This window comes from Ammospiza nelsoni, chromosome 18 (assembly GCF_027579445.1).
Source record: "Ammospiza nelsoni isolate bAmmNel1 chromosome 18, bAmmNel1.pri, whole genome shotgun sequence".
Taxonomy (NCBI): domain Eukaryota; kingdom Metazoa; phylum Chordata; class Aves; order Passeriformes; family Passerellidae; genus Ammospiza; species Ammospiza nelsoni.
Genome location: NC_080650.1, coordinates 4,294,970 through 4,319,388, shown reverse-complemented (window position 1 = coordinate 4,319,388; position 24,419 = coordinate 4,294,970). Strand labels below are relative to the sequence as shown.

The 24,419-nt window shown below is 44.0% G+C and overlaps 1 protein-coding gene across 4 annotated transcripts; it reads left to right on the top strand.

Moving 5' to 3' along the window:
- Positions 1–200: 200 nt before the first annotated feature.
- Positions 201–24,216, top strand: GIT2 (GIT ArfGAP 2). Of its 4 annotated transcripts, none has more exons than XM_059484968.1 (20): positions 201–331; positions 4,471–4,604; positions 5,090–5,202; positions 5,874–5,979; positions 6,281–6,367; positions 6,504–6,634; positions 7,095–7,189; positions 7,730–7,775; positions 8,550–8,598; positions 9,061–9,133; positions 9,457–9,554; positions 9,819–9,930; positions 10,386–10,528; positions 11,240–11,389; positions 12,721–12,969; positions 14,231–14,320; positions 16,618–16,700; positions 16,855–17,037; positions 20,723–20,786; positions 22,031–24,216. In XM_059484968.1, exons 1-20 carry the CDS (start codon positions 280–282, stop codon positions 22,241–22,243), a joined length of 2,271 nt encoding a protein of 756 aa, XP_059340951.1. In that variant the 5' UTR covers positions 201–279; the 3' UTR covers positions 22,244–24,216. The 4 variants fall into 4 exon arrangements, with proteins under 4 accessions (XP_059340951.1, XP_059340950.1, XP_059340953.1 ...); XM_059484967.1 differs by having other exon boundaries at positions 8,547–8,598; XM_059484970.1 differs by lacking the exon at positions 12,721–12,969 and having other exon boundaries at positions 8,547–8,598.
- The last annotated feature ends 203 nt before the right edge of the window (positions 24,217–24,419 follow it).

Below are 24,419 nucleotides of genomic sequence, written 5' to 3'. Positions count from 1 at the left end.
ACAGCGGCATCCTCCACCAGGCTTACGGAGCCCCGTCTCTCCCGTCACCCCGCTAAGAGGGCGCAGCCGGCGGGCTGGCGCAGCCCCGGGCGGGAACGCTCGGTGCTGCACCGCTGAACCAGAGCTCAGTTAAAGTCAGGCCCATGCCAGCAGTAAAGATGGCGGCATGGGCGACATGCGGAGCGGCACAGGGCGGCTCGGTGCGCATGCGCGGGGGCCGGCCCGGCGCTGGCGGGGCCCGTTACCGGCCCCGCTGCCGCCGCTGCCGCCGGTCCCGCGATGGCGAAGCGCCTGAGGAGCAGCGAGGTGTGCGCTGACTGCAGCGCTCAGGGTAGGCACGGCACCGCCACCGGCACCGCCAGGGCTCGTCCCGCCGACCCCTCTCGGGCCGGGGGCCGCGGGGGCGCCGCTGGCCCGGGGGTGTCACCGGCCCGGAGCGGCCGCCGCTGCACCTGTGAGGGAGCGGGAGGGTTCGGGTGGGAAGGGACCCAAAGCCCATGGGCAGGACAGGTTCCAGCAGCCCGGGCTGGGACCCTCGCAGGGCTGGGATAGAACTCCGGGTCACCGCCGCCCCTCCCGAGCCCGGGGCACGCAGAGCTCCGGGATATCCTGGAGATCTCCGGTGTGGAGGAAACGCGGAGATCTCCAGCTTGGGAAGGAGGAAAGCTGACAGAAATGCACCGGCTGAAAGGTGGGAGGAGGGCGTGGGTCGGGAATGTGTCACTGGAGGGACAGGGCTGCTTTGGGGGAGCGGGGAAGGCTCGGAGCTCTTCATCCGTTCCCTCCTCATCCTCTCAGGTGAGCTGGGACTTGTCCCACGGCCCGGGTTGGGTGTCGGTGCCCCAGACTGCCAAGGAAAGTTGTGCTGAGGTGTCTGAGACACTCAGTGTCTGCTCTGGGCTGACACATATCCCACTCGGATCAGTTTGGGAGTGTATGGAAACAGATCTTGTCTTTAGAAAGGCTGTTGCATCTCCTGACCATCTGTAGTTCTGCTGCTCTTGTATCTAAAACTATCCTGGTTTATTTTATCAGCTCTGTATATTTTCTCTCTCTCTAATTTTTACTGGTTTTGTTCTGGGCAGGTTCTTCCAATACAAATAATTAATTATGCACGTACTGAAATGAATTGAAACACTAATGTAATAATACATTATTATTACATGTGTCATGTAGATGTCTGTGTAATGTAGATAACACTTGAATTGGCAGAAGATAAGATGTGGGAGAAGGGACAACAACTTTAGTTAAATCTGAGTTATGTTTCAAAAAACGATAAAAATTCTAAATTAACTTCCAGGAAGTTACTTTCTTCTTTTTATAGGAAGAATTCTTCCCTAGCAGAGTAGTGAGGCCCTGGCACAGGTTGCCCAGAGAAGGTTGTCCCATCCCTGGAAGTGTCCAAGGGCAGGCTGGACAGGGCTTGGAGCAGCCTGGGATAATTGATGGTGTCCCTGCCCATGGTAGGGATTGGAACTGGGTGAGCTTCAAGCTCCCTCCAACCCAAACCAGTCTGGGATTCTGGGATTTTGCTTGAACCCCTGTAGAAATTTGGTTTTGCACTCAGTGGAGCTGGCATCTCTCAGGCAGGCAATTTTCCCTATCACACAAGGCAGCCTATCTATGCTTGCACACCTCGGGGGTGTTGTGGCTCGCAGATAAAGCTGTGTGAATTGTGTTCCTTAAGCTCCTGGGGTATCAGAATCACTGTCTGGTAATCCTGTAACCCTGCCTTTTATTGTGCCATTAGAGTACTGCCAGCTCTCTACTTATTTACTAGAAACCTATGGCTTATCCACATATATATATAAATCTTAACTTTACTTATTTACTAGGAATCTGCTGGCTTATCCACATACAGACAGAAATCTTAATTTAATCTTTTTGTAAATAAAACCAATCAACCCTTTCCTTTAGCTAAACCAGAGAATTTTTCCCTGGGTGCAGGGGGGCTGTGTCGGGAGACCTGGGGGCTGCACCAGGGTGGGTGTGCCCAGCACCTGCATTAATTATTGCTTCCCCTGGGAGCTCCTCAATGCCCCCTTTGTCTCTGCAGAGTGTGGAGGGTTTTCTGTGACTGGGGGTGATCTTAGAGCAGCTCTTGTGCTGCACTTCCTATCCCGAGGCAGGAGCTCGGTTCTCAGAGCCAGGGCCGGGTTTGTCTCCATCTCACACTTCCTGTTTTGAACCACCCTGCAGGTTCCTGAAAGAAACCAGCCCAGCCCTGCAGCTTCTCCCCCAATTGTCCTTTGTGTCAAAAGCAGCGTGGGCAGCAGGGCCAGGCTGGGAGCTGCACACTGAGGGTTGCTTTGAGTTGCTTTGTCCAGCTCTGGGCCCCTCACTCCAGGCAGACATGGAGCATGTCCAGGAAAGGGAATGGGGCTGGAGCAGCTGAAGGAGCTGGGAAGGGGCTCAGCCTGGGGAAAAGGAGGCTCAGAGGGGACCTTGTGGCTCTGCACAACTCCCTGAGAGGAGGGGATACCCTGGGGGTGTCAGGCTCTGCTCCCAGGGAGCAGGGACAGGAGGAAACTGCATCAAACTGGGCCAGGCTGGACACCAGGAGGAATTTCCTCATGGAAAGGATGCTCAGGGCTTGCTCAGGGCAGTTTGGAGTCCCCATCCCTGGAGGTGTCCAAGGAATTCCTGGATGTGGCACTCAGTGCTCTGGGCTGGTGACAAGGGGATGATCAGTCACAGGTTGGACTCAATGGTCCCAGAGGTCTTTTCCCACCTCGGTGATTGTGGGATTCTGTGTATTTTGGTTAAACATATTCTGATCGAGTCCATAATTAGACCTCTCTTAAAAATGACTCAAATTCCAGGACAGACACTTCATTGCATTAAATTTAAACCTGAAACATCCAGGGGCACTGGGTGTTGCGGTGGAGATAAAGAAAACCCCAGTGCTGACTGTTGATAATGCAGAGCAATGCTCACAAACAGCCTGGGAATGGGCAAGAGAAGGATCCCTAAGGATCCCATCCATGTGTGATGGGTTTGTCTCTAACAAGAAGGGACCAGGCTCATTAATCTGGAAGGCTGCCTCAGTTTGGGTCATTAGGTTGCCATGAAATCATCTTCACTCCATTGCTGTTCTTTTCTTCTTGGAAATCAAAATTGCTAAATAATGGAATGATTTTACATTTTGTAATTTGTTGTTTAACAAATTAATTCTGTTTTTGTCTCACCTGCTTTAATTTGGCTCTGGGCTGGTTCTGGTGGGTCAGGAGATGCTGCTGTCCCTCCTGGCTCAGACAGGTTTGCCTGCAGCACACCCAGATCACCAACTCTGCTCAGAAACCTGAGCAATCACATCTCATCTGCAGGGATTCAGTTCATTTGTGTGGGTCAGAGGAGACTTTTCCATGTGATGCACCAGTGCTCAGGTGTGTTCTGACAGGACTCAGAAGTTCTCTCATCAGATACCAGGCAGTCTTGTGCTCGCTTATTTGGCCTCACACTCATCTCTGCATTTGAAATTAAGATTTTTCCAAAATAAAAGAGATCTTTATTTCCTTTTTTGTTCTGGGAGGTGCTGGGTCTGAAGCTCTGTCTGGTTCCTCAGTTGCCTGTTCCTGCAGGGTTCTGGCACGTTGAGTTTCACGTGTCACTGACAGAAATTGCAATTTCTTCTGGAGACTGAGCTCTGAGCAGCTGAGGGACCTGTTTGGTGTCCTGTGGGCATTTATTGTTTTAACCTAATCCACCATTCCTACTTGATTTTATGCCTTTTGATGTTTGTAGCTCATATATATTATTTACTACTTCACTTCCCATCAGTTTTCTTTCTGGGCTGCTTATAAGATGGTTCAGTTCAGATCTGCTGTGAGATGAAGTTATTTTCCTTGAGAATTCTGGATTTTGTTGAGCCTTTGACTTGGCACAGATGTATCCTTTTTTATTATGACACTCTTGTGTGATTTTATTATTTAAAGTGAAAATTTAAAAGATGTTGTTATAATATAGAACTAAAAACTGAGTAGTAGGGGGAAAGGCTGAGTGCTGTGACAACTTTTTGTGTAGATTTTGTGTTTCTAAAAAGTATTTTTTGACAAGTTTAAAAAAAAAATCCCAAAAAACAGAGTTTTTTCAATGAGCAAGTAGGCACTGTTGTTAGGAATACTTCTGTGGGAGTCCACAAATAAAAAGAAAAGCAATTCAAGGTGCTGATAAATTCAATGTTTTGTTATGTTTGTGAAAGTATTTTCACAAGAAGAACTGCAAGCAGTGGGGCTTCTCCCCAAATTTCCACTGCAGATCTTCTCACTGTCCTTGGCATCCCACATCCCCCATGAGTGCCAGGACTGGTGTTTCCCATTTTCCCAGCATCCAGAGCCCCAGCAAGGCTGTGACATCCCCAGGCTCACACAGTGGCCAGGCAGGGAAGGTTAAAATGCTGATTTTAGACTCTGCTCTTGCAATCCAAGGTCGTGTTGCTCCCTGTGTTCTAATGGATGGCTTCTTTTGCAGATCCTTGCTGGGCATCCATAAACAGGGGGATCCTGATCTGTGATGAGTGCTGCAGTGTGCACAGGAGCCTGGGCCGGCACATCTCCCAAGTGAGGCATCTCAAACACACCCCGTGGCCTCCAACACTGCTGCAGGTACAGAGGAAAGCTGTTTTTCTTCATTAAAACCAGATTTTTTTTAATGTAATTTAAATCACTAAACCTTTTTTTGAGAGAGCTAGTCCTTTTAAGCTTTTTTTCTAAGTTATTCTCATTTTGTTTCTCTTGTTTTGTTGTGGTGGATCACTAAAGTCAGAATTACTTTTGTATTTTGAATTTGATACCTTTGCTTTGGCAGGTCACTTCAACTTTTCTTTCACTGTACATCTGTGAAAGAAATTCCACTGCACATCTGCTTTAACCTGAATTTTCTTTTCACTGCAGGTGCTGTTGGGAAGAGCAGAGAATTTTAAGGGAGTTCTCACTAAATTCCACATAACATCTTAAACATGTGCCCAGTTATGATATCCCAGCAGGTTACAGATGCTGGCACACAGAGTGGGAATCTGTTGCTTGAAAATAGTTCCAGATAGTTGATTAATGCATCCAGCAGCAAAATATCTGTGTGTTCTGGCTTTCAGATGGTGGAAACTCTGTACAACAATGGTGCTAACTCCATCTGGGAGCACTCCCTGCTGGACCCTGCGTCCGTGATGAGCGGGCGGCGCAAGGCCAGCCCCCAGGACAAAGTGCAGTAAGTGGGAAATGCAGAATTGTTATCTTACAGAAATGGGATTGTTTCATCCAGCAGTGACAGGGCAACGCACAGGAATCTGTATGTGTTTCATCATTATTTTTTTCTTTTATTTTCAAGTATTTTCTTTTTAATTTTTAGCAGAAATAGGAATACGGTGCTTGAATTCTCTGGGTTACGGATTCCTGTTGAATAGTGAGGAGCTCTGCTTGCACTTTAGTCAAAGGACTTTTCTTTGTCATATGCTTCAGTTAACTGAATGCTGCCAACAAAATGGAGTTTGGTTGAGGAATTAAATAAAAGTTCAGATATTTTTGTCCCTGACTATGGTGCTTCATTTTAAAATGTAAATAACTGTGTAGAGTAAGCATAGATCTTAAGTTGGCATGATTTTAAAGTCTGTATTTCTTTTAAGAAATAGATACCACATGCTACAGCCTGCAGATATTTGATGATTGTAACAGACTTTTTCTCTATATAGTCAGACAATCTGCACTGGGTTGTTTTTTAATGAAAATATTTTTCCATGCCTAACTTTGCCATCAGCAACACAAATCTCTGATTCATTCTTCACTTGTGAAATTTTTCTTTTTCTGGAGCTTCTGTATTACTTATGAAAACACTGATATTTCTTTCCTTTCCCTTCTTGTTGCCTGGATGTCTCTGTGCAGTCCCAACAAAGCAGAGTTCATCAGAGCTAAATATCAAATGTTAGCGTTTGTGCATCGCCTGCCGTGCCGGGAGGACGACAGTGTCACTGCCAAGGATCTCAGCAAGGTCAGTGCCTCCTGGGACAGCACAGGCACATCTCACTCACTTCCCCTGCTGGCTTCTGGCTTAACTGTTTCTGCTTTTCTGCACATAAAGCTTGACTTCAACATGAAGCTCCTTTTTTGTGGTTATCACTGGAGGTGATGACTGAGAGGCATTAATTGAGATGAACTTGGAGAAAAATTTTTACACAAAAGAGCTGTAGTGAGAACTCTGCATACTCTTGTTTCTCAAAGCATGGTTGAAAAACAACTGTAAAATCACTGTTGTTGCTGCTGTGTTAAATATAATTCTGCTTCTTTTTCAGCAACTCCATTCCAGTGTGAGGACAGGGAATCTGGAGACCTGTTTGCGACTGCTCTCCTTAGGAGCTCAAGCCAACTTCTTCCATCCTGTAGGAACACTTTTTTCATTATTTTGATGATATACAATCAATTCCAATTAATATTATTTACACTAATTCATGTTATATTTCAGTCTTCTACTCAGATTTGTTGGTTAAGGAGATATTTTTCCTTAATCTCTTGCAGGAGAAAGGAAACACCCCACTGCACGTTGCTGCTAAGGCAGGACAGACTTTGCAAGCAGAGCTGTTGGCAGTTTATGGTGCTGATCCTGGCACACAAGATTCCAATGGGAAAACTCCAGTTGATTATGCAAGGTAGGAGTCTCTGATGGCCATAAAATCACACAATGAACCTGCTAAAATACGTTTCTGTCCTGAAATAATTTGTCTGCTAAATGCTAATTATACTTTTTCCCAAAGGAAAGAATGAGTAAAATGAGGAATAAGTATTTTCATCAGATCACAGCCTGTGTTCTGTGTGCCTGAGATATCAGCTATGATGCCAATGACAGAGGCTGTGCCAATCTAGCAGCTCACAGGAAATCAATTAGAGAAGAGTTTCTGCAAGGTCAGACTCCAGGAGTGAGGGTTAGCTGGGGAATTGCTGTAGGAATGTCCCAGACTGCAGAGATGGATTGAGGCACAGGGGGTGGAACTGAGCTCTAAATCTGTGATGGGTTGATGCACCAAACAATGCAGTGCTGGCTTGTACTAAATGTGTTTGTGTGACCATTTCTGAGTGTCACTGACTGTCCCCTGTCCTGTGTGTGAACAGGCAAGGGGGGCACCACGAGCTGGCAGAGAGGCTGGTGGAGATCCAGTACGAGCTCACAGACAGGTTGGCTTTCTACCTCTGTGGCAGGAAACCAGGTGAGCACCACACTGCACCCTCAGACCTGTCACTGGCACTTACAGGACATTCAGACTCTGCTGTGTCATATTTGTGCACTGTACTTTTTGTAACCCTTCCAAATATTCAAACAAAATACACATAACCAAAAAAAGTATAAGATGCATCATTAGGGATGATGCATTTAAAATTGGGATAAAACTGCAGGGTTTTAAATAGAAACAAATTAAAAACAAATTTCCTTCCTTTTTTTCCACAAATACATGTTCTTTATATACTGTAGAAACTCTTCCAAGTAGTTTCTTCTTATTGAATTTCAACAGCAGGGGAGTGTTCTGTTAAGTGGGTGCTTTTTGAACACAAGCACACTTACAGATTTTTAACCATAAAGGTACCTGTGTTAGAATTTAATTTTCTTTTTAATGGACTTTCAATACAACTAATAAGCCTTAATTGATTAATTACATGCAAGATAAATTATTTAGTGTTCCCTGATGCTTGTTATTGAAAACTGTTGGCCAGTACCGACCTAGTAAAGTGCAATTTGTTTTCAACTCTAGAGCACAAAAATGGGCAGCACTTTGTTATACCTCAGATGGCAGACAGGTGAGTTATTGATTCCATCACATGTCTGAAAACATCTAATAATTAAGTTTTCTTTCCTTTCTGAAACACCTTTTAAGCTTGTTGCTATTCTAACTTTTTTTATGTGTGCCTTTATTGCTCTTGAAAGCTCTTTTTTCAAAGAAAGAATATTGGGATATCAAAAAAATCAGAAAATGATAGAAGCTGATTGTATTTCTTAAAATGCAGGGAGAAGGTGAGGCATTTCTGGGAAAGGAAACACATGGGGAATTCCTAAGAAACAGATTGTGGAAATAATTTAAGGACCAATTGAGTCTTTTCCTGATTTTTTAAATGTTTTTAACTTTTGGTTGTGATCAATGAAATCAGATTTGTATAAGAAGTATCAAGTACTAATTTTAAGTTCCTGTTCCTCTTTTCTTGCTGTGCAATTGGAAATAAGACGGCTGTAAGTAAACTACTGTCCAACCTCCTGCTTGCAAAACTTGTGTGAAAAACTTCAGTAACTTAAAAATTGTGTGGGTAAAAACCTGTGGGTATTCATATTCCAAATAATTTTTTGTATTATTTCATTTTAAATTTAAAAAGAAAGCTTAAAAATATGCTAATTGTGATGTTATAGTAGCAATATTAATAACATCAGTGTGTTAAAAACAATGCTAAAAATACTGAAATATTTGGAGGGTTAAGGTAAAAGGGACATTTTAATCACTGAGTTACCAAAATGTAGAATTTTGATGTGTAGAAGCCATGAAAGGCTGTAGATGTAATGATCACTTCTTGTTTTCATAGCAGTCTGGATGTATCAGAACTGGCAAAAGCAGCCAAGAAGAAGCTTCAGTCTGTAAGTAAAACTCCTTTTCTAGATGTGGCACACTCTCATCTCTCAGGCTCCCTAGCACAAGTATCTCTTGACCCATCTGCTCTAGGAGCAGCTTGAAACACACAAATATTTTGTGATCCTTCACTGTTCTTTAGAGTTCATTTGGTACCTCATTCCCACAGTGCCTCTGCCTCACCCCAAACACAAAAAGTCTTTTTGTGGTCAGATGGGAGAGGAAAAAATAAATCTATTAACCAGGAAAGGAGGAGTGTAGAACAGGATGGTTGCTTCTGTACCTAGAAATGGGGTGGTCATGCATGTCTGCTGCCTGTGCAGGCTGAGAAAGGAGCTTTTCTATGGATTACAGAGGCAGGAGAAAAGAGCAGAGTTGTGCTCTTACACTTTCTCAGTTATTTTCTGTTATCAGAGATCTTACTGGGTTTCATTTCTTTTCAAACTGTATTTATTCTCCTTTACCTTTAGCTAAGCAATCACTTATTTGAAGAACTTGCCATGGATGTGTATGATGAAGTTGACAGAAGGGAGACAGATGCAGGTGAGTGAGACTTTCTGGAATGAAATAAAACAAGTCTGGATTGTCACTTTACACACAAAATTCCAATCCAAGCACATGTTCTGTTCAAGTGCTTCTGTATTCAGCAATTACTGCTGAGGGGAGTTCCTTTGTCTTGCATTGCCTGAAGGGGATGTTAATTGAAAAAAATCTTGTGTTTTCACAGAGCAGAGAACCCTCTGGGGAAAAGCTTTCCTCTGAATTGATTGTGTTTGTGTTTGAAATTGCAGTCTTTTATTTGACAAAGAAATACTGTCAAGCAGCACAGGAAGGTTATTCCCTCTTTTTTTTTTCCTCTGGAGCAGTTTGGCTTGCTACTCAGAACCACAGCACACTCGTGACAGAGACCACTGTGGTCCCTTTTCTTCCTGTAAATCCGGAATATTCTTCAACCAGGAATCAGGTATGAAATCTTAATACTGTAAAAATAACATAACCCCCCAGATAATTAAGTTGGCCTAAGTAATATTGCTTTATTGCATTTTATTATTGTAGAAGAATTGCATCTGCTTGGAAAGAGGTTAAAATAATTTCATATTTGCCCTTTAAATCACACTTTTTGCAGTAAATGTAGTTGAGCAGTCAACTCCAAGTGTGTATTTTAGTTTTTTGCTGTTCTTCTGATACAGGATGTACTTTTCTTTCCTCTGCTTTATTCTGCATTTAGGGAAGGCAGAAACTGGCTCGATTTAATGCCCACGAGTTTGCTACACTGGTTATAGACATTTTAAGTGATGCCAAACGAAGACAGCAGGGGAATTCTCTCACTGGTTCCAAAGGTGAGTGAGCTTTTCTTGCCAGCTCCTTTGCAGGCACTTCTTCAGTAGTTCAATCACTCCCAGAGCCCCTCAGCAGAGCTGAATTATGAGAGAGATCTATAAATTGTTTTCATATATCTTTTTCCCTCTGGAGACAAAATATCAAAAAAATCTTTTCTAACTTTTAATATTTCCCTATATTTTTCATTTGCATGCTGACATCCATTAATCCAATGTAGTCTGGGTTTTTTTTAATTTATATGAATTTTATTAAGCTGCTAAAGGATTCTCACCACTTATTTTAATTTGCCCAAACACTTAGAAGAAATAAAAAGACAAAACCATAATACTTTGAAGTTTTGAACAGTAATCATTCATTCCTCCTTGGTGGATCTAAATTAAATTTTTTTTCCAAATTATGAACTTCTGTTTCTTCTCCTGACTTAGTGGTATGTGTTTCATGTGTTGATCTGCAGAAAATGTGGAGCTGATCCTGAAATCAATCAGCAATCAGCACAGCAGTGAAAGTCAGGACAATGACCAGCCTGATTATGACAGTGTTGCTTCAGATGAAGATACAGATCTGGAAACAAATGCAGCTAAATCAAACAGGCAGAAGGTAGGATTGAAGTAGTGATACACCCTCAAGTGTTATTCATAAAGGTCATTTGCATAAATTATCAGAAAATTAATATTTTAATTAATTTTGTAATTATGCCTCAGTCTATGAACTTTCTTAAATGCTGTTGCTTAAGGATTTTTTATTGTATAAAAAAGCCTCTCTAGAAAAGTAATGTGTATGGCTGGAGACAAGGTACAGATTTAATTGCATAGATGAAATAATTTGATCTGCCAGAAAGCTGTAAATCAGTGATTCCATGGTATTTCACAAACATTTACTGCTTCTCACTGGAGAAATACAGCAGAGCAATGGTGTCCAAGTGAGTTAAACCATTCCTGGAATAATACAGAATGGCATCAAAGGGCAGTAAAACCTGGTGATTCTACTTTAATCTTCCCTGGAAATGCATACTGAATATTTAGCAGTCTGTCTTTGATAACTTTGCAGTTATTTATTGCATGTTTTTAAAAACACCCTCATAAAACAGTATTTTATCACTGAAATTCTGATGAAAATATTTTTAGAGGAGCTAAGAGCTGATGGATTTTCTAGAGGACTTCAAATGATTCTGGTTAATGGCTCTTATTAATTTCAACTTAATTTGAACTGTGATGCCTTTAAAGTAAGTACATGAAAAGCTGTTGAAATCTCATTTTCTTGTTTTCTTCTTCTTAATGGTGTAAGTATTTTTCTCTTCCTTTTTCCTAGAGCTTGGATTCAGACTTGTCAGATGGACCAGTGACAGCCCAGGAATATATGCAGGTTAAAAATGCCTTGGTGGCTTCTGAGGTGAAGATTCAGCAGTTAATGAAAGTGAACATCAACCTGAGTGACGAGCTGAGGATTATGCAGAAAAAGGTAACAGAGGAACCCCTCCCTCCAGCTCTTGGGGTATCTGAAATTGTCAGAATAAAACTGCTGGAAATGAGAATGAAATAATCCAGTATTAGGATAGTGAGAAAACTCATTTTGAAGTGGTGGTGATCCAGCCCTGCAAATCATGAGGATGATTTGACTTATGTCAAAACTTTAACATCAGTTTTCCAAGTGACAGGACAGTTGTTGCAAGTCTTGGGTGTTTTTGCTGTCTTGCTTCAATATAAGCAGCTTTAAACAATGAGGAATCAATGCCAGCACACCTTGTGTGTGTGAACTTATCTCTATTTTTGTGGGGTAAAGAACAATTTATATCTGAGTTCACTATCCTGTCTGGCTGGCTAGAAAGGGCTAGCTCCTTACCCTCAGATTAATTGGAATATCCTTGTCTGTTAAGTGCCAATTCTATTCTTTTGGAATGGTGAACACTGGGAGATCTCAGGGTGTTTCAACAACTTCTACTGGTTTCAGCATTTCTCTTGCATCAATTGAAATAATTTTTCACTTAGTTTCTTTAGACAGATATATAATCATTTAGGGCAAAAAAAAAACCTTTGGGGCCTATGAATTAATGAGGCTTTAGTATATTTTCATGGTGAAGCAGAAGGAGGATCCTTGCTGTCCTGCAGTTTTTGTTCCCATCTTTTCGATGTGTTAATATAGCAAACTTACTCCAAGTCCACAAAATAATCAGAATTGGTACTTTTTTCACTATCAAATAAATACATAATAATAAAAAGCTTTAAAATGCTTTCTTGTTGGCTTCTTAGCCATAGCTGATGCCTAATTTTCATAAGCTGAGCTCTCTCCTCGCTTTGCAGAGCAAGCTCAAGTTCCTTTGTGCTGCCTCTGGTGTCTGTGCTGCAATTCTGGCATTGTCAGATTTCTCTGGCCTTATGTTAAAGTCTTCTAAGTCCTTGTATTGGCTGCTGCAATGGATCCCTTTGCTTGGAAAACTGTTGTGTTGGCAGTCCTTCCCCCACAGGCTCATTCCATCCCAGGATTCCTGTGCCAGTAGAGCAGGCTGGAGGGAATGGGTTTTGTGTTTTTAACTACAGCAGCCAATTTTAACATCTAACTTTAGTTTACATCCCAGCAGCTGCTGGAAATCAGCACCTAAATATTTCCAGATCTGGAACAAAAGTGTTTCTATGCTTACCAAGCAAGCCAAGTAGATTTTGAAAAAGAAATGATTCCACAGGCAGCAGTACCTGGATTTTCTGGTACAGCTGACAAGCGAGTGTCGCGTGGTCACTTTGCTTTTGGCACTTGCTCTTAGGAAACCAAATCCCACTGCTGCACATTTCTTTCAGCTCCAAACTCTCCAGAGTGAAAATACCAACCTCAGAAGACAGGCCACAACCAATATCTATCAGGTGCAAAGTGGTTCTGAGTACCCAGACCCCAGCAGCAATTCCTCCCTAAAGCGGCGCCCGTCGGCCCGGGGCAGCAGGCCCATGTCCATGTACGAGACTGGCTCGGGGCAGAAGCCCTACCTGCCCATGGGGGAGGTCACCTACCCAGAGGAAAACATCACCAGGCTGCAGCCCTTCCCTCCACACGTGAGTAAAAGTGCTGCTGCTTCTGCACTGCCTCTCATGTTCAGCTTTGCTGTCTCTTCCGACGCCGCTCGTTCACTCAGCTTCTGCTTCAGAGGGGGAAAAAAAAACCAGGGGGGATAAAACTGTGAGAATTGTTCATGTTTGCTGTATTAACATGTCTGCAGGAGCCTGATGGTTTGAAAAGCAGTGTATGTGTATATTTATATATATAAAATATCGATATGTGATTGTCTGAAAACCAGGAAGGGAAGGGAAAATAGTATTCCAAGAAGGTAGGTAAAGTTCGTGTATTTTTCTGGAGATAAACATGCAGGTATCAATTTGTGGAACTTCGTAACCACCTTACAAAAATAAAATAAAATTGAAAAATTTTCTCCAGACTACCAGTTTCTTATTCTGAATTTGGAGCTGGAGGCTGGAGATGGTTTAGATCTGCCAGTCAAGCAGATTCTTCTGGTTTAGTGTTTTCCTGTGTGATGTGGAGAGGGAGTTCTCTGTTGGCCAGAGGGACTTTGCACTGAAGTGTTCACACTTTATAGAAGTGACCCAACACATACTAGTGCATTTAATTAATTAGCACAGTTAATTTTTCTTAGATTGCCCGGTGGGCTAGAATACAGGACAGTATCTTTTAGACACACATTGAAATTGTGTGGATTTTTGACAATATCATTCCCTCTTAGTAGCAATGTCTTTTATTTCCTTCCAGTCAAATCATTAAGACCTTTAAAATGTATTTTGAAGTTACCTTTGGCATGAGGGAGAGCAAATATTCCATGTACATTCCACAGAAGACAGCTGAATACACCAAGGGAACCAATCCCCATCATCAATTAAATTAATTTAAGCTATGAAATATGGATAATTTTAAATTATATTGTCATGTTGATATAATGGCAGCAAGAAATGTCAGAATTCATTTGTGTGTGCAAAATGTGGCAGTGCTTTGTATAGGTCATTTGGGTGGAAATTTGGATAGCAATGGCTGTTCTAAGGCATTGATTTGTTTTGTGGAGTTAGTTAAATTGCCATGTGGTGAATTTTTTTTGTTCTCCATGGAATTTGGCACCTCTGGAATCTCAGAATTAGAATGAGCATGAATTCAATTGTATTTTGAAAGAATTAAGTCCCCTCAGCCTAAGCCAGATTCTCAACATCATTCTTGCTTTGTGTCATCTCCATGCTTTTAAGAATGTTCCTTTGATTTCAGTTAAGAGTTTGTTTGTGTTTTGGTTTTGGTTTTTGTCTTTCCCGTTTTTAGATCGGGAGGAGTGCGTTTGTGACCTCCTCTTCATCTCTACCTTCCTTCCCCTCCACGCTCTCCTGGTCGAGGGATGAGAGCACACGAAGGGTTAAGTACCTTCCCCATCGGTCTTTTCCCTGGAGGAGGTGCCAATCTCCCCAGAAGCACATCCTCTCTCTTCCCCCTCTCACTGCCTGGCCCTTCCAGCCTGCATGGAGCAGAATTTCCTCACTTCCATTCCTGCTGCCCCCAGCTCCGGGCTCTGCCTCTCTCTAACTTCACATCTTCAGCCTTTAACACCGTGCACAGTTCTCCAGGTCACTCCTTCAGCTGCACAGCAGCCCCAAGACAAGCTGGCTGCTGTTTGGACACTGATTTTCCAGGCTCTCACTGATGTTTCTAAGGCAATGTACAACTCTCCTGCTGACTAAAAGCATTGCATGAGGCCCAGCTTCAAAGCTGCTTTCCTTGGGGGCTGGTGTCTTGCACCAATCCAGGTGGTTCTGATTGATTGTTTGCCTTACAGATAACAAATTTGGGGGTTTAAATGTTTACTCTGGACTTTCTCTGCCAGGACACATATCTTGCTTTTTAATTCCTTCTGTTCCCATTTTATTTTGACTGTATCCTGTACCACATTTGGACATATTCATTTAGAAAATATTAGATTTGCATGTAAGGATAGAAGAAAAACTTTCAAGGGAATATCCTGCTTGGCCAAATGGAAATCTGGGTTTAGCTGCAGTGCTGTCTGGTATTGAAAACTTGCAGAGTTTTGTTGATTGTTTTTATTCTACGCTGATTCTATATTACTGATTCCATAGTAGCTTCTTCTTGTAATTCATCACTGTTGTTTGTTTTTCTGACCAGATGGTCGAGCTTTGCCACTGTTAGGATTGTTGTCTCTATACCTGGGAGAGGGAAAAGGTCAGACAAAGGTCAGACTCTACATAAAATAGTTCCTCATCTTCAAAATACATTTTACTTTTACAACTGATCTTTACCAGCTGTCCTGAAAGAAGAGTGTTCAAAAAATGCTGGTTTTTCCTTCTGTGCAGAGTAAAATTGAAAAGAGGTTCTTAACTCCAGGTGCTTCACTTAAGACTTGATGGGTTTAACATCAGATGAGTGCTTAACAAATGAATCTCAGCCAGTGAAAACCAGCTCCTGGTGACATTTTTGGTCTGTCCTTGAGGCAGAAATATTATTTGATCAGCAGATTAGAGGTGTCCCTTACAGTTTAACCCTAGAGATTCCCTCATGATGACTTCAGGGTTTCTGTAAGATCCTCAGGGCTGGTTGTTGGGGCTGTTCTGGGATCAGAGTGACACCAGCATGGTGTATTTGACACCAGACACACCATGCTGGGCACCTGGGTGAAGCTTTGCAGTTTTTAGAAGACTTGGGGAAGCAGATGTGTGGTGATCCTGGGGCCTGGCTGAGGATTTGCCCTCCAAGCTCATTTTGGTATCCCTTTCTTCATTCAGCCTTTTTTCTGGGATCAGCCTCCCACTTTGCAGTGAGCCTACAGAGCTCAATCCAGCCTCTGCTTCCCTGCATTCCTCCTGCTCTCATTTCAGCTTCCACTTTGGAATTGGCTCCTCTCCTCCTTTTGACACTTCTTCTGTGGCCCTCTACTCTCATGGTTGGTTTGGCCTTGTTGCATCCAGAACTCTCACTTCTTTGGTCTTCCACCTCTGTTCCAGCATTAAGCATTCAAGGGGCCTCAGTTCCTCACACTTTGGCCTCCCACCCTGTTTTGGGCTTCACTTTGCAATGGTCTTTAACCCCTCTGGCCCCCAATTGTGATGAGCTCCAGGTCTCATCAGTCCCATCCATGCCCTCAGACCCAAACCTGCAGTTTGGGCTCCCCCATCTCTGTCTCCTGTCTTTATTTTGGCTTTCCAGTTGCCACAGTCTTCAGCCCTTGTTTTGGGCTCCCATTTTGCTGTGGCCTTCCCACTCTGCATTCAGCCTCCCCATTGTGGTCTCTGGCCTCTCCTCTACTCTTCATCTGGCCTCCTCCTCTCTGGGGTTCTCTCCCTCTCCAGTGGTTCTTATTCACTGTTCAGGCTCCTGTTTCGTGGTGCTGCTTCTCCATTTGGCCTCAGCTCCTGGTGGCCTCTCAGTTGTATCCCTGGGGCAGTTTCAGTGGCAGGGAAGGATGCTGTGCTCTGTCTGTCTGTCTGTCCTGCCGTGCTGGGTGTCCAGGGGCTGTGCTGGCAATGCCCAGGGCTTTGGGTACCAGCTGAGCAGCAGCCTGGCATGGGGAGAGGGGCACAGCAGCTCCAGGCTAATGCAGTAGCTGTGGTGCAAGGAGCAAATCCCCATGCACAGCACGTGGCTCTGGCCCAGCCCAGAGCTGCTCTGTCCTGCACAGGCTGAACTAAATCTGTTCCTTGCAGGCCTCCAAGCTGGAGAAGCAGAGCAGCGTGTCTGAGAGTGACTATGACAACCCCACCACCCCCGTGGAGCTGGAGGAGCCAGGGTAGGTGCTGTGACACAGCTGGGGGTGACAGGGCACTGCTGTGTCCCCATGCCAAGCCCTGCTCTGTGTCCCCATGCCAAGCCCTGCTCTGTGTCCCCATGCCAAGCCCTGCTTTGCCCTGTCCCCGTTCCAAGCCCTGCTCTGCTCCCTGCAGGTCGGGCAGGAAGGGCAGGCAGCGCAGTGTGGTGTGGCAGGGGGAGGGCTCCATCCCCGAGGACACAGACCCAGCCCCCAGCTCCAGTCTGCCCAGTACAGAAGATGTGATCAGGAAAACAGAGCAGATCACCAAGAACATCCAGGAGCTGCTGCGAGCGGCGCAGGAGAACAAACATGACAGGTAAGGAGGGAGGGCTGGAAAAGCTCTGCAGAAAACAAAGGGAATTCTTCAAGTGTTTTCACCTCTAGCACAGGTGAATGTGAAATACAGCTCCTCTATTTCATACCTGTAAAATGTGTAGGGTTAGGTATGTGGTGTTTTCTGGTGTCCTTAGTGCCACAGGGCAGGTTGGGGACAAGTGACCAGCCCCTTGTGAGTGGGTCCTGGCTGCAGTGCTGTCTGCCCTGCCCTTAACTTGTGAGTCCTGCAAAACCAGAGTTGTAATAGACACAAATCAAATGTGTTCAAGTTTTTCTTGGATCTTCACCCCTCTATGTCCATAGATAATTACACTCTGCAGAGTGTGATAGTAACACCAAGCCTTGCTTCAGGAGCAAATTGTGGAAAAGAGAGAATTTGGCTTTCCTATTGAGGTATTAGTACAGATTTTGTAGCAGCACAAGTATTTTGAACTATTGGTTTAGACAGAGCCAGCTGAGTAAGCAGAACACTGCCTGAGCCCATCAGGCTGCAGCAGCTTCAGCTCCCTCAGGGAAATTCTGGCCCACCTGAACAATTTCCAAAATAGCTGTGGCTGACTAAAAATGATCTACCCTTGCTGATCATCAGGTGCTGCTCCCCACACAGCTCTTTTAGAAGGCTGTAAATTAAAGGTGTGAGCACATGTTGGGGCTGGAACACTCTGGGCTCCACAGACCTGGCCCTGCAGGCTGGGTCTGGCTGTGCTGTGGCCCCAGCTCGGTGCCCTCTGTGCCTGGGAGGAGCAGCAGAGGTTTGTGTTGAGCCCTCACTTCCTGCCTTGCTCAGAGCAGTGAACAACAATGGGGCCACTTTTGTTCTGTGTTTTTTCCTTCTTGTACTTTGCTATTTTTAGCAGGGCTGGCGTGGCCTCTCCTTCTCACCCGAGTGATGACTTCTGCCGTGTTTGTGCTGAGCTCTTTGCCCTTGGTGTAACCTTTTCCTTGCAGCCTCTTGGTGCTTGTTTCACACAGAGAAGCTTTGAATGAGTGTGGTTTTTATGAATGTCACACTATACAGCTGTGATTTCTTTTAAAAATCATTGAAGGAAACAATGCAGTATACCTGGCTTTTGTTGTTGAATTGATCAGGTTTTTTAAAAGCCTGTTATGCTGCATTTTTTGTTTTCTGTACCACACATGGAGTGAGGTGTTTGCCTATGCTTAGATGAGTGTTGTCTTGCAAAACACTGAACTAGGAAGCTGCTGTTGTTTGTTTTCCTCTTCCTTGTTTCCTTAACACAGGAGAATGCTTCCTTACCAAAATGAGACACTTGAGGATGTAATAACACATCCTCCAAGTTCATGCTGGGAACGCAAAGAAAAATCACATGGAGAGTAAAAAAAACACACAATGCGAGAGTATCATCTATTAATGAAACCCCTTCTTCCTTTTGTTTCCCACTCTCTCCCACCCCTCTCCCTGTGCTCCCTGGGCTCAGCAGGCCCTTGGAGCGTGGGGGCCCAGCTCAGACCCAGCTCAGACCCAGCCTCCGCCCTGAGCCAGCGCCCCTGCAGCCTCAGAGCAGCCAGCAGCCCGGCCCTGCCTCCTGGTACTCTGGCCTCTGTCCCTGCCTCCCAGGCACAGTGCCCTTTCTCCTTCTCTCTGCTGCCTCTGTCCCTCCCTCTCTGGCTGCACGGGGGTCGTGGAAGGCGATGCATGAAATGCTGCAGGGATGGGGAGCTGCAGGCAGCCCCTGCAGACCGGGGCTGTGGCACAGCCCCTTCAGCTCCCAGGAGGGATCAGTGGGGAGCAGAACCACAGCCTGGAGCTGCAGCTGGCTCTGGTGGATTCTCCTGGCTCTGTTTTTTTATTGCCTGTCAAGATAAATTAAATTGCAACTTGGTTGGTTCATGGAATCACAGAATAGTTGGGGTTAGAAGGGACTTTAGAGCTCACCTTGTTCCACCTCCTTCCACTGTCCCAGGTTGCTCCAAGCCCCATCCAGCCTGGCCTTGGACACCTCCAGGGATGGAACAGCCACACCTTCTCTGTGCCAGGGCATCCTCACCCTCACAGGGAAGAATTTCTTCCTTTAGGAAGAAATCTTTGAGGTTTGAAGGTCCCTTCCAACCCCAACCGTTCCTTGATTTTATGAACAAAACACGTGATTGCTGCTGCTTAGCACCATTGCAAAAGTAGCAGGAGTTTCACATTTCCAAGGTGGAACATTCACACCTGACAGATGAGGTCCCTCGGTGTTTATACAGCTGGGGGTCAAATGAGATCATTTGTATCCCAAATCCATGAAAAAATATGTTTATATGGTACCTTCCAACCTGACCAAAACATTGTTAGTGCCTAAAATAAAAGTGACATTTGCCTGAGAGGCTCTTTAAAACAGAACTGCCCAGGTTCAAACCCCAGTCAACAAATGTCAGGATTGGAGGAAGAGATTAACACAATTTACTGCTAATGAGGGATTCCTTTCCCAAGCTGTCACTACTTGAATATCTTCCTGATGTCTCACTGGAGTGTGTGTAAACCCAACACAGTGCCAGAGCCTCTCACAGTGAGTATTTGGACATTAAACTAAAGCCATTCCTCCAGGCTACACTGGAAATTTAGCAGCTGACCTAGAGAACACACAGTGAAATGTTATTCACCTGAGTGTCTCATTCAGATTATTCTCAGGGCTTTCTCTGCCTTGTTAGTGAAGGGTTTAATCAGTAAATTGACTTTTTAATGAGGTAGGGTGCTGGTCACTGTGGCTGCAGGAGATTAATCATTAACTCCACAGCAGAAAGGTAATTGTGGTGAACTTGGGAAGACCTCTCTCCACTTTTAGTTTATTTGGGAGAACTCATGTGACTTGAGGCACATGGAAATACTCCTTTTGAAGCAATTTTCCTGCATTGCCAAAATGACCCCAGTGTGTTGCTTTTCTCTCAGTGCATTTGCAAGTGAATGATTTTTTTGCACCTTTGGTGTTGCAAGAAGATCAAACAAAAAATTAATGGGGGGGGGTGAATTTGGGGGCTCTTTTTGCTTGAAAGGGCACTGGCCTACCATAACCCACACATGCTGAATAGTTTTCTTGAATGCTTTGTGAGTTTTGAGATTCTTTTGCTTAAGATTGGATCATGTCAACTAACTTATGCTAAAATTGAGTTTTTGAAGCATAAAAGTGAGTCTTTTGAAATGAGACTTGTGAGAGAGCACACTAACACTTCACTATTCACAGCAGTTGATGGGAAATAGTTCTATTTTGAACAACCCAGTTTTCATTTGGTATATAAATCAGAAGTGAAATCTGTGAGGATTCATGGAATCTGTTTTATTTTATTAAATAACTCATCAGAATTAGTGAATATTTGGAATTCACAGACTGTGAATGCAGTTGGTAGTTTGGGGATGCATGTGTGTGAGAATTTGCCTTGTCTGTTTTACTGGGTATTAATTAATCCAAGAAGGCATCTTGGTATTCTGGAGTTGCACACAAATGGAGACTTTCCTGACAAAGTTTTTATATAAAAAAGTATGAACAGTTATTCCTTCAAACCAACTCCGAAAAACAACGAAAAACTAAGAAATAATTTTGCACTGTTGGTTAAGTTCTTGCTTTTTCTGAAGTCACATGGTTGTTTTTAGAATAACAATCACTAAGCAGTGGAGGAGGGAAGGGGGTCTCTACAATGAATAAATAACCCAGGGCATCTTTCTGCAGCTATATACCGTGCTCCGAGAGAATACATGTGGCAGTGACAGAGATGGCAGCCTTGTTCCCAAAAGTAAGTACCTGCCACCATCAGTTTTGGCCTCAATCTTTATGTGTAATTCCCCTTCAGAATGAAAATCAAAAATTATTTCATTTCAAAATGAAAACAGTAGGGAGAAATGATGGGGTTATGATGCACCTTTGTATTTATTAGCATGGCAACTGGTAAAGGCTAAAGTGTGAGTCCAGGCCTTTAATTCTACTCTTGAATGTAAAACTCTTGAAGAATTGTACAAAACTTGATCTGGCATGAAGAGTTGTGTGGTTATATGGGAATTTCACCAGACTCATCACCCCCTTTTCCATCTGAGTGCCATCACCTGGATTTCTTTCCTGCAGCCACGTTTCGATCTGTTATCCACCCATCAAAGTGATCTGTTTGGAGAGGTGGGTAAAGACTTTTCAAGAACTTGGTCATGGGGATTTAGGGATTGAAATCCCCATGACCAAGTTCTTGTAAAGTCTTTACCTGTGACCGTGGCCACAAGGGTTTGCAGGTGAAAAGAGAGGCAAGAATGTTGATTTCATGATCAGAAGGCTTGATTTATTATTCCATGACATATATATATAAAATTATAACTATACTAAAAAGAAAAGGAAGGAAAAGTTCTCAGAAGGCTAGCTAAGAATAGAATAGAATTGGAATGGAATGGAATGGAATGGAATGGAATGGAATGGAATGGAATGGAATGGAATGGAATGGAATGGAATGGAATGGATAACAAAGATCTGTGTCTTGGCAGAGAGCAAGAGCCAGCTCTGCCGTGAGTTTAGTAAATCTAAACATCCACAGGACACCAATCACAGATCCACCTGTTGCATTCCACAGCAGCAGATAACCATTGTTTACATTTGTTGTTGAAACTTCTCAGCTCCAGCAGGAAAAATCCTAAGAAAGGATTTTAATGAAAAGCTGTCTGCGACATTTACCCACCTCTCCAAAACTGCAAGGAAAGAGCCAAGGCTGCTCCCATCATCCTGGACATGCTGTGACAAGGCGTGGGCTGGGACAGTAAACAGCCACCAGAAATGTGCATGAGTAACTTCCTAAGGCAGGGCACGGAGCAATATCCCTGCCTGCTGCCTGGCAGCCCTTGGGCATCTCCCGAGAGGCGAGAGAGAGAAATTCCGAAATTCCGCCCGCTGCCACGAGGGGAATCAGTGCTCGGCCGCATCGAAGCACCCTTGTGAGCACTGCCGGCTAATTAAAAGCTTGTGTCGTTGTGCCTGTTGCAGCGTCTGTTTTTCCCTTCGCAGAAGCCCAAGTCGGAGCTGGTGAGGACTTCGCTGCGGCTGCTGACCTCCAGCGCCTACAGGCTGCAGTCGGAGTGCAGGAAGGCGCTGCCCGCCGAGCCCAGCCCCGCGCCCGACATGCAGCTGGTGACACAGCAGGTCATCCAGTGCGCCTACGACATCGCCAAGGCGGCCAAGCAGCTGGTCACCATCACAACCAAAGAGAACAACAACTGAGCCACCCGGCGCTTTTTACTCTGGGGCTTTTTTTTTTTTTTTAAAGGTTGGATTTCAACATCTAGGTGTGGAACTATGCGCATTTTTACGAGGGGAAAAAAAAACTTCAAGGGGCAAGAAACTTTTTGGTTTTTTTTTAAACTCAGTATTATTTTTGCATGTTTTCTAACAATTTTATGATTAATTTAACCCACTGCCTTATTTTGTGCCTGTGTTGCCAGTGTAGTTATGGATAATAGCATGTTGCAAGTAGCTGTCGAGCCACTCTCATGTCCCAGCGCTGTAGATGTTTCCTTGGGGCCACGTTCTGCTTTCAGATCCTGCTCTGACACCACTGCAGCATCTCCATCCCTCTGGAGCCTCCCCATGCTGGGATCCTGCTGGCTGAGGCTCCCCAGGCTCCAGGAACTGCTCCCAGCAGGAAGAAGGTTTGTCCTGGTAACGGGGTGCAAGCCCAACGTCCTCTGTTCCCATATCAACTGTTGTGCAATATGTTTTGTTTTTCTTTTTTTTTTTTTTAGTCTGCTAAACCAGTAGTAGTTGTGGGCATCCAAGCTTGTTACGTGTAACTCTACAAGGTCTTTGTCACTTTATGTTTTGGAAGGAATTTGAAACTTAATAGTTATTTCTTTTAGTTGTCACTATGCCATTAATATATATGTTTGATGTTATTTTAGGGCATTAGTGGTTAAAATATTATCCTTTGTTTCTGAGTTAGTAATTCATTGTTAAGTTTCCTGCAGAATTTTCCTGTCATCTTTGAGGTCTTGTTTGCAGCAGCATTTCTCAGTAACTCCAGATGCAATTTCACTAGAGATTTCAGTGCTTATTAACAAAAAAAAAGGAAGTTAGAAGAGTGCCAGTGCAAAAGCAGCTGTGTCTGCCACAGCACATAACCTCTGTACCTCAACATATCCAAATGTGAAAACATTTCTCGTGTCTCCTCTAAGTTTTTTATGCAAATATTTCAAAATTTGACAACTTGCTAAGTAACCCCTGCCAGGCTGCCTGGCCCCAGTGGCCATGTGTGCTCCAGGTTTCTCAGTTCACAGAAGTGTGTCAGTCCATAATTTAAAAATAGAGAATATTTTTGGGAGTCTGAATTTTAGGTGGTGCAGGAAATCACTGATTTTTGCCTCTGTTCATTTGGAATTGTGTTGTGCCTGCCCAGGAGCCAGCCATGGTGTGTTTGTGTGGAATCCACAGCACTGCTGGATTCCTGGTGCTGTCTGGCTCCCAGAGTCTGAGGGAGGGAAGGAATGGAGAGAGGAGATGACAGCCCAGTAAATTAATGTTCTTCATTGTGGTGTTTTATTTCCTTTCTGCCCTCCTGAACCCCAGAAGCAGCTCTAGCCTGACAGCAGAGGTAGGCTGGGATTAAAACTGCAAATGACCTTTGTGAAACCTACTTCAAAATCATGAAACTGGCAATTAATTAAACACATGGAGAACCTTCTAGGAACTTTTCCTTAAATAATGTCTGAAAGGCAGCAGACGGTATTTTCCAGTCTCCCAGGACACCACTGTGTGCTGCTCTTTAACATATCTTACCTGCTTTCCAAAGCAGGGTGACACTGAGCTATGGTGTAATTTATCCCTTATTTAAACCTGCCTTTGATCCAAAACCAAGGGACACTTTAGTGCCAGCCCCTGCTCCAGCTACACTGAAATCAGAGTGGTCCACACCCCTCAGGAACCCCCAGCAGCAAGGTCATGAACCCTCCACTCTCAGCACTGCAGTCACAGAGTTTGTAGCACCTCTACAACAAAAGGTGTGTTTTTCTTTTAGGCCTAGATCTCTTGTTCCCCTGTAAACAAACTTGCTCTTCCTTCACAAAATGCTGCAGAGGAAAGGAAAAGCTTTTTTTGCCTTTTTCCAAACCTTGTATTTATCAGTGTCATTCTGTCTGTACAATATTTTGACTTTTAATCTTTTGTTTACAGTATTACTATAAAATGCTAAAACCCTTTCAGTGTGTGAAATAATGTGGGCTTATTTGACTGCTGGTTCTCTAAAGATCTCTGGAAAGGTTTCTATTCTTGGGGAAAGTGCCAGTTTTTGTAACAGCTCCTTGTGCACTGTGACAGGACTGATGTCAGTCTGCAGTTGTGGATGGTAACAGCAAGGAATGAACTGCAATAATCAACTCAATCTCCTCTCCTGTTGCTGCTGTAG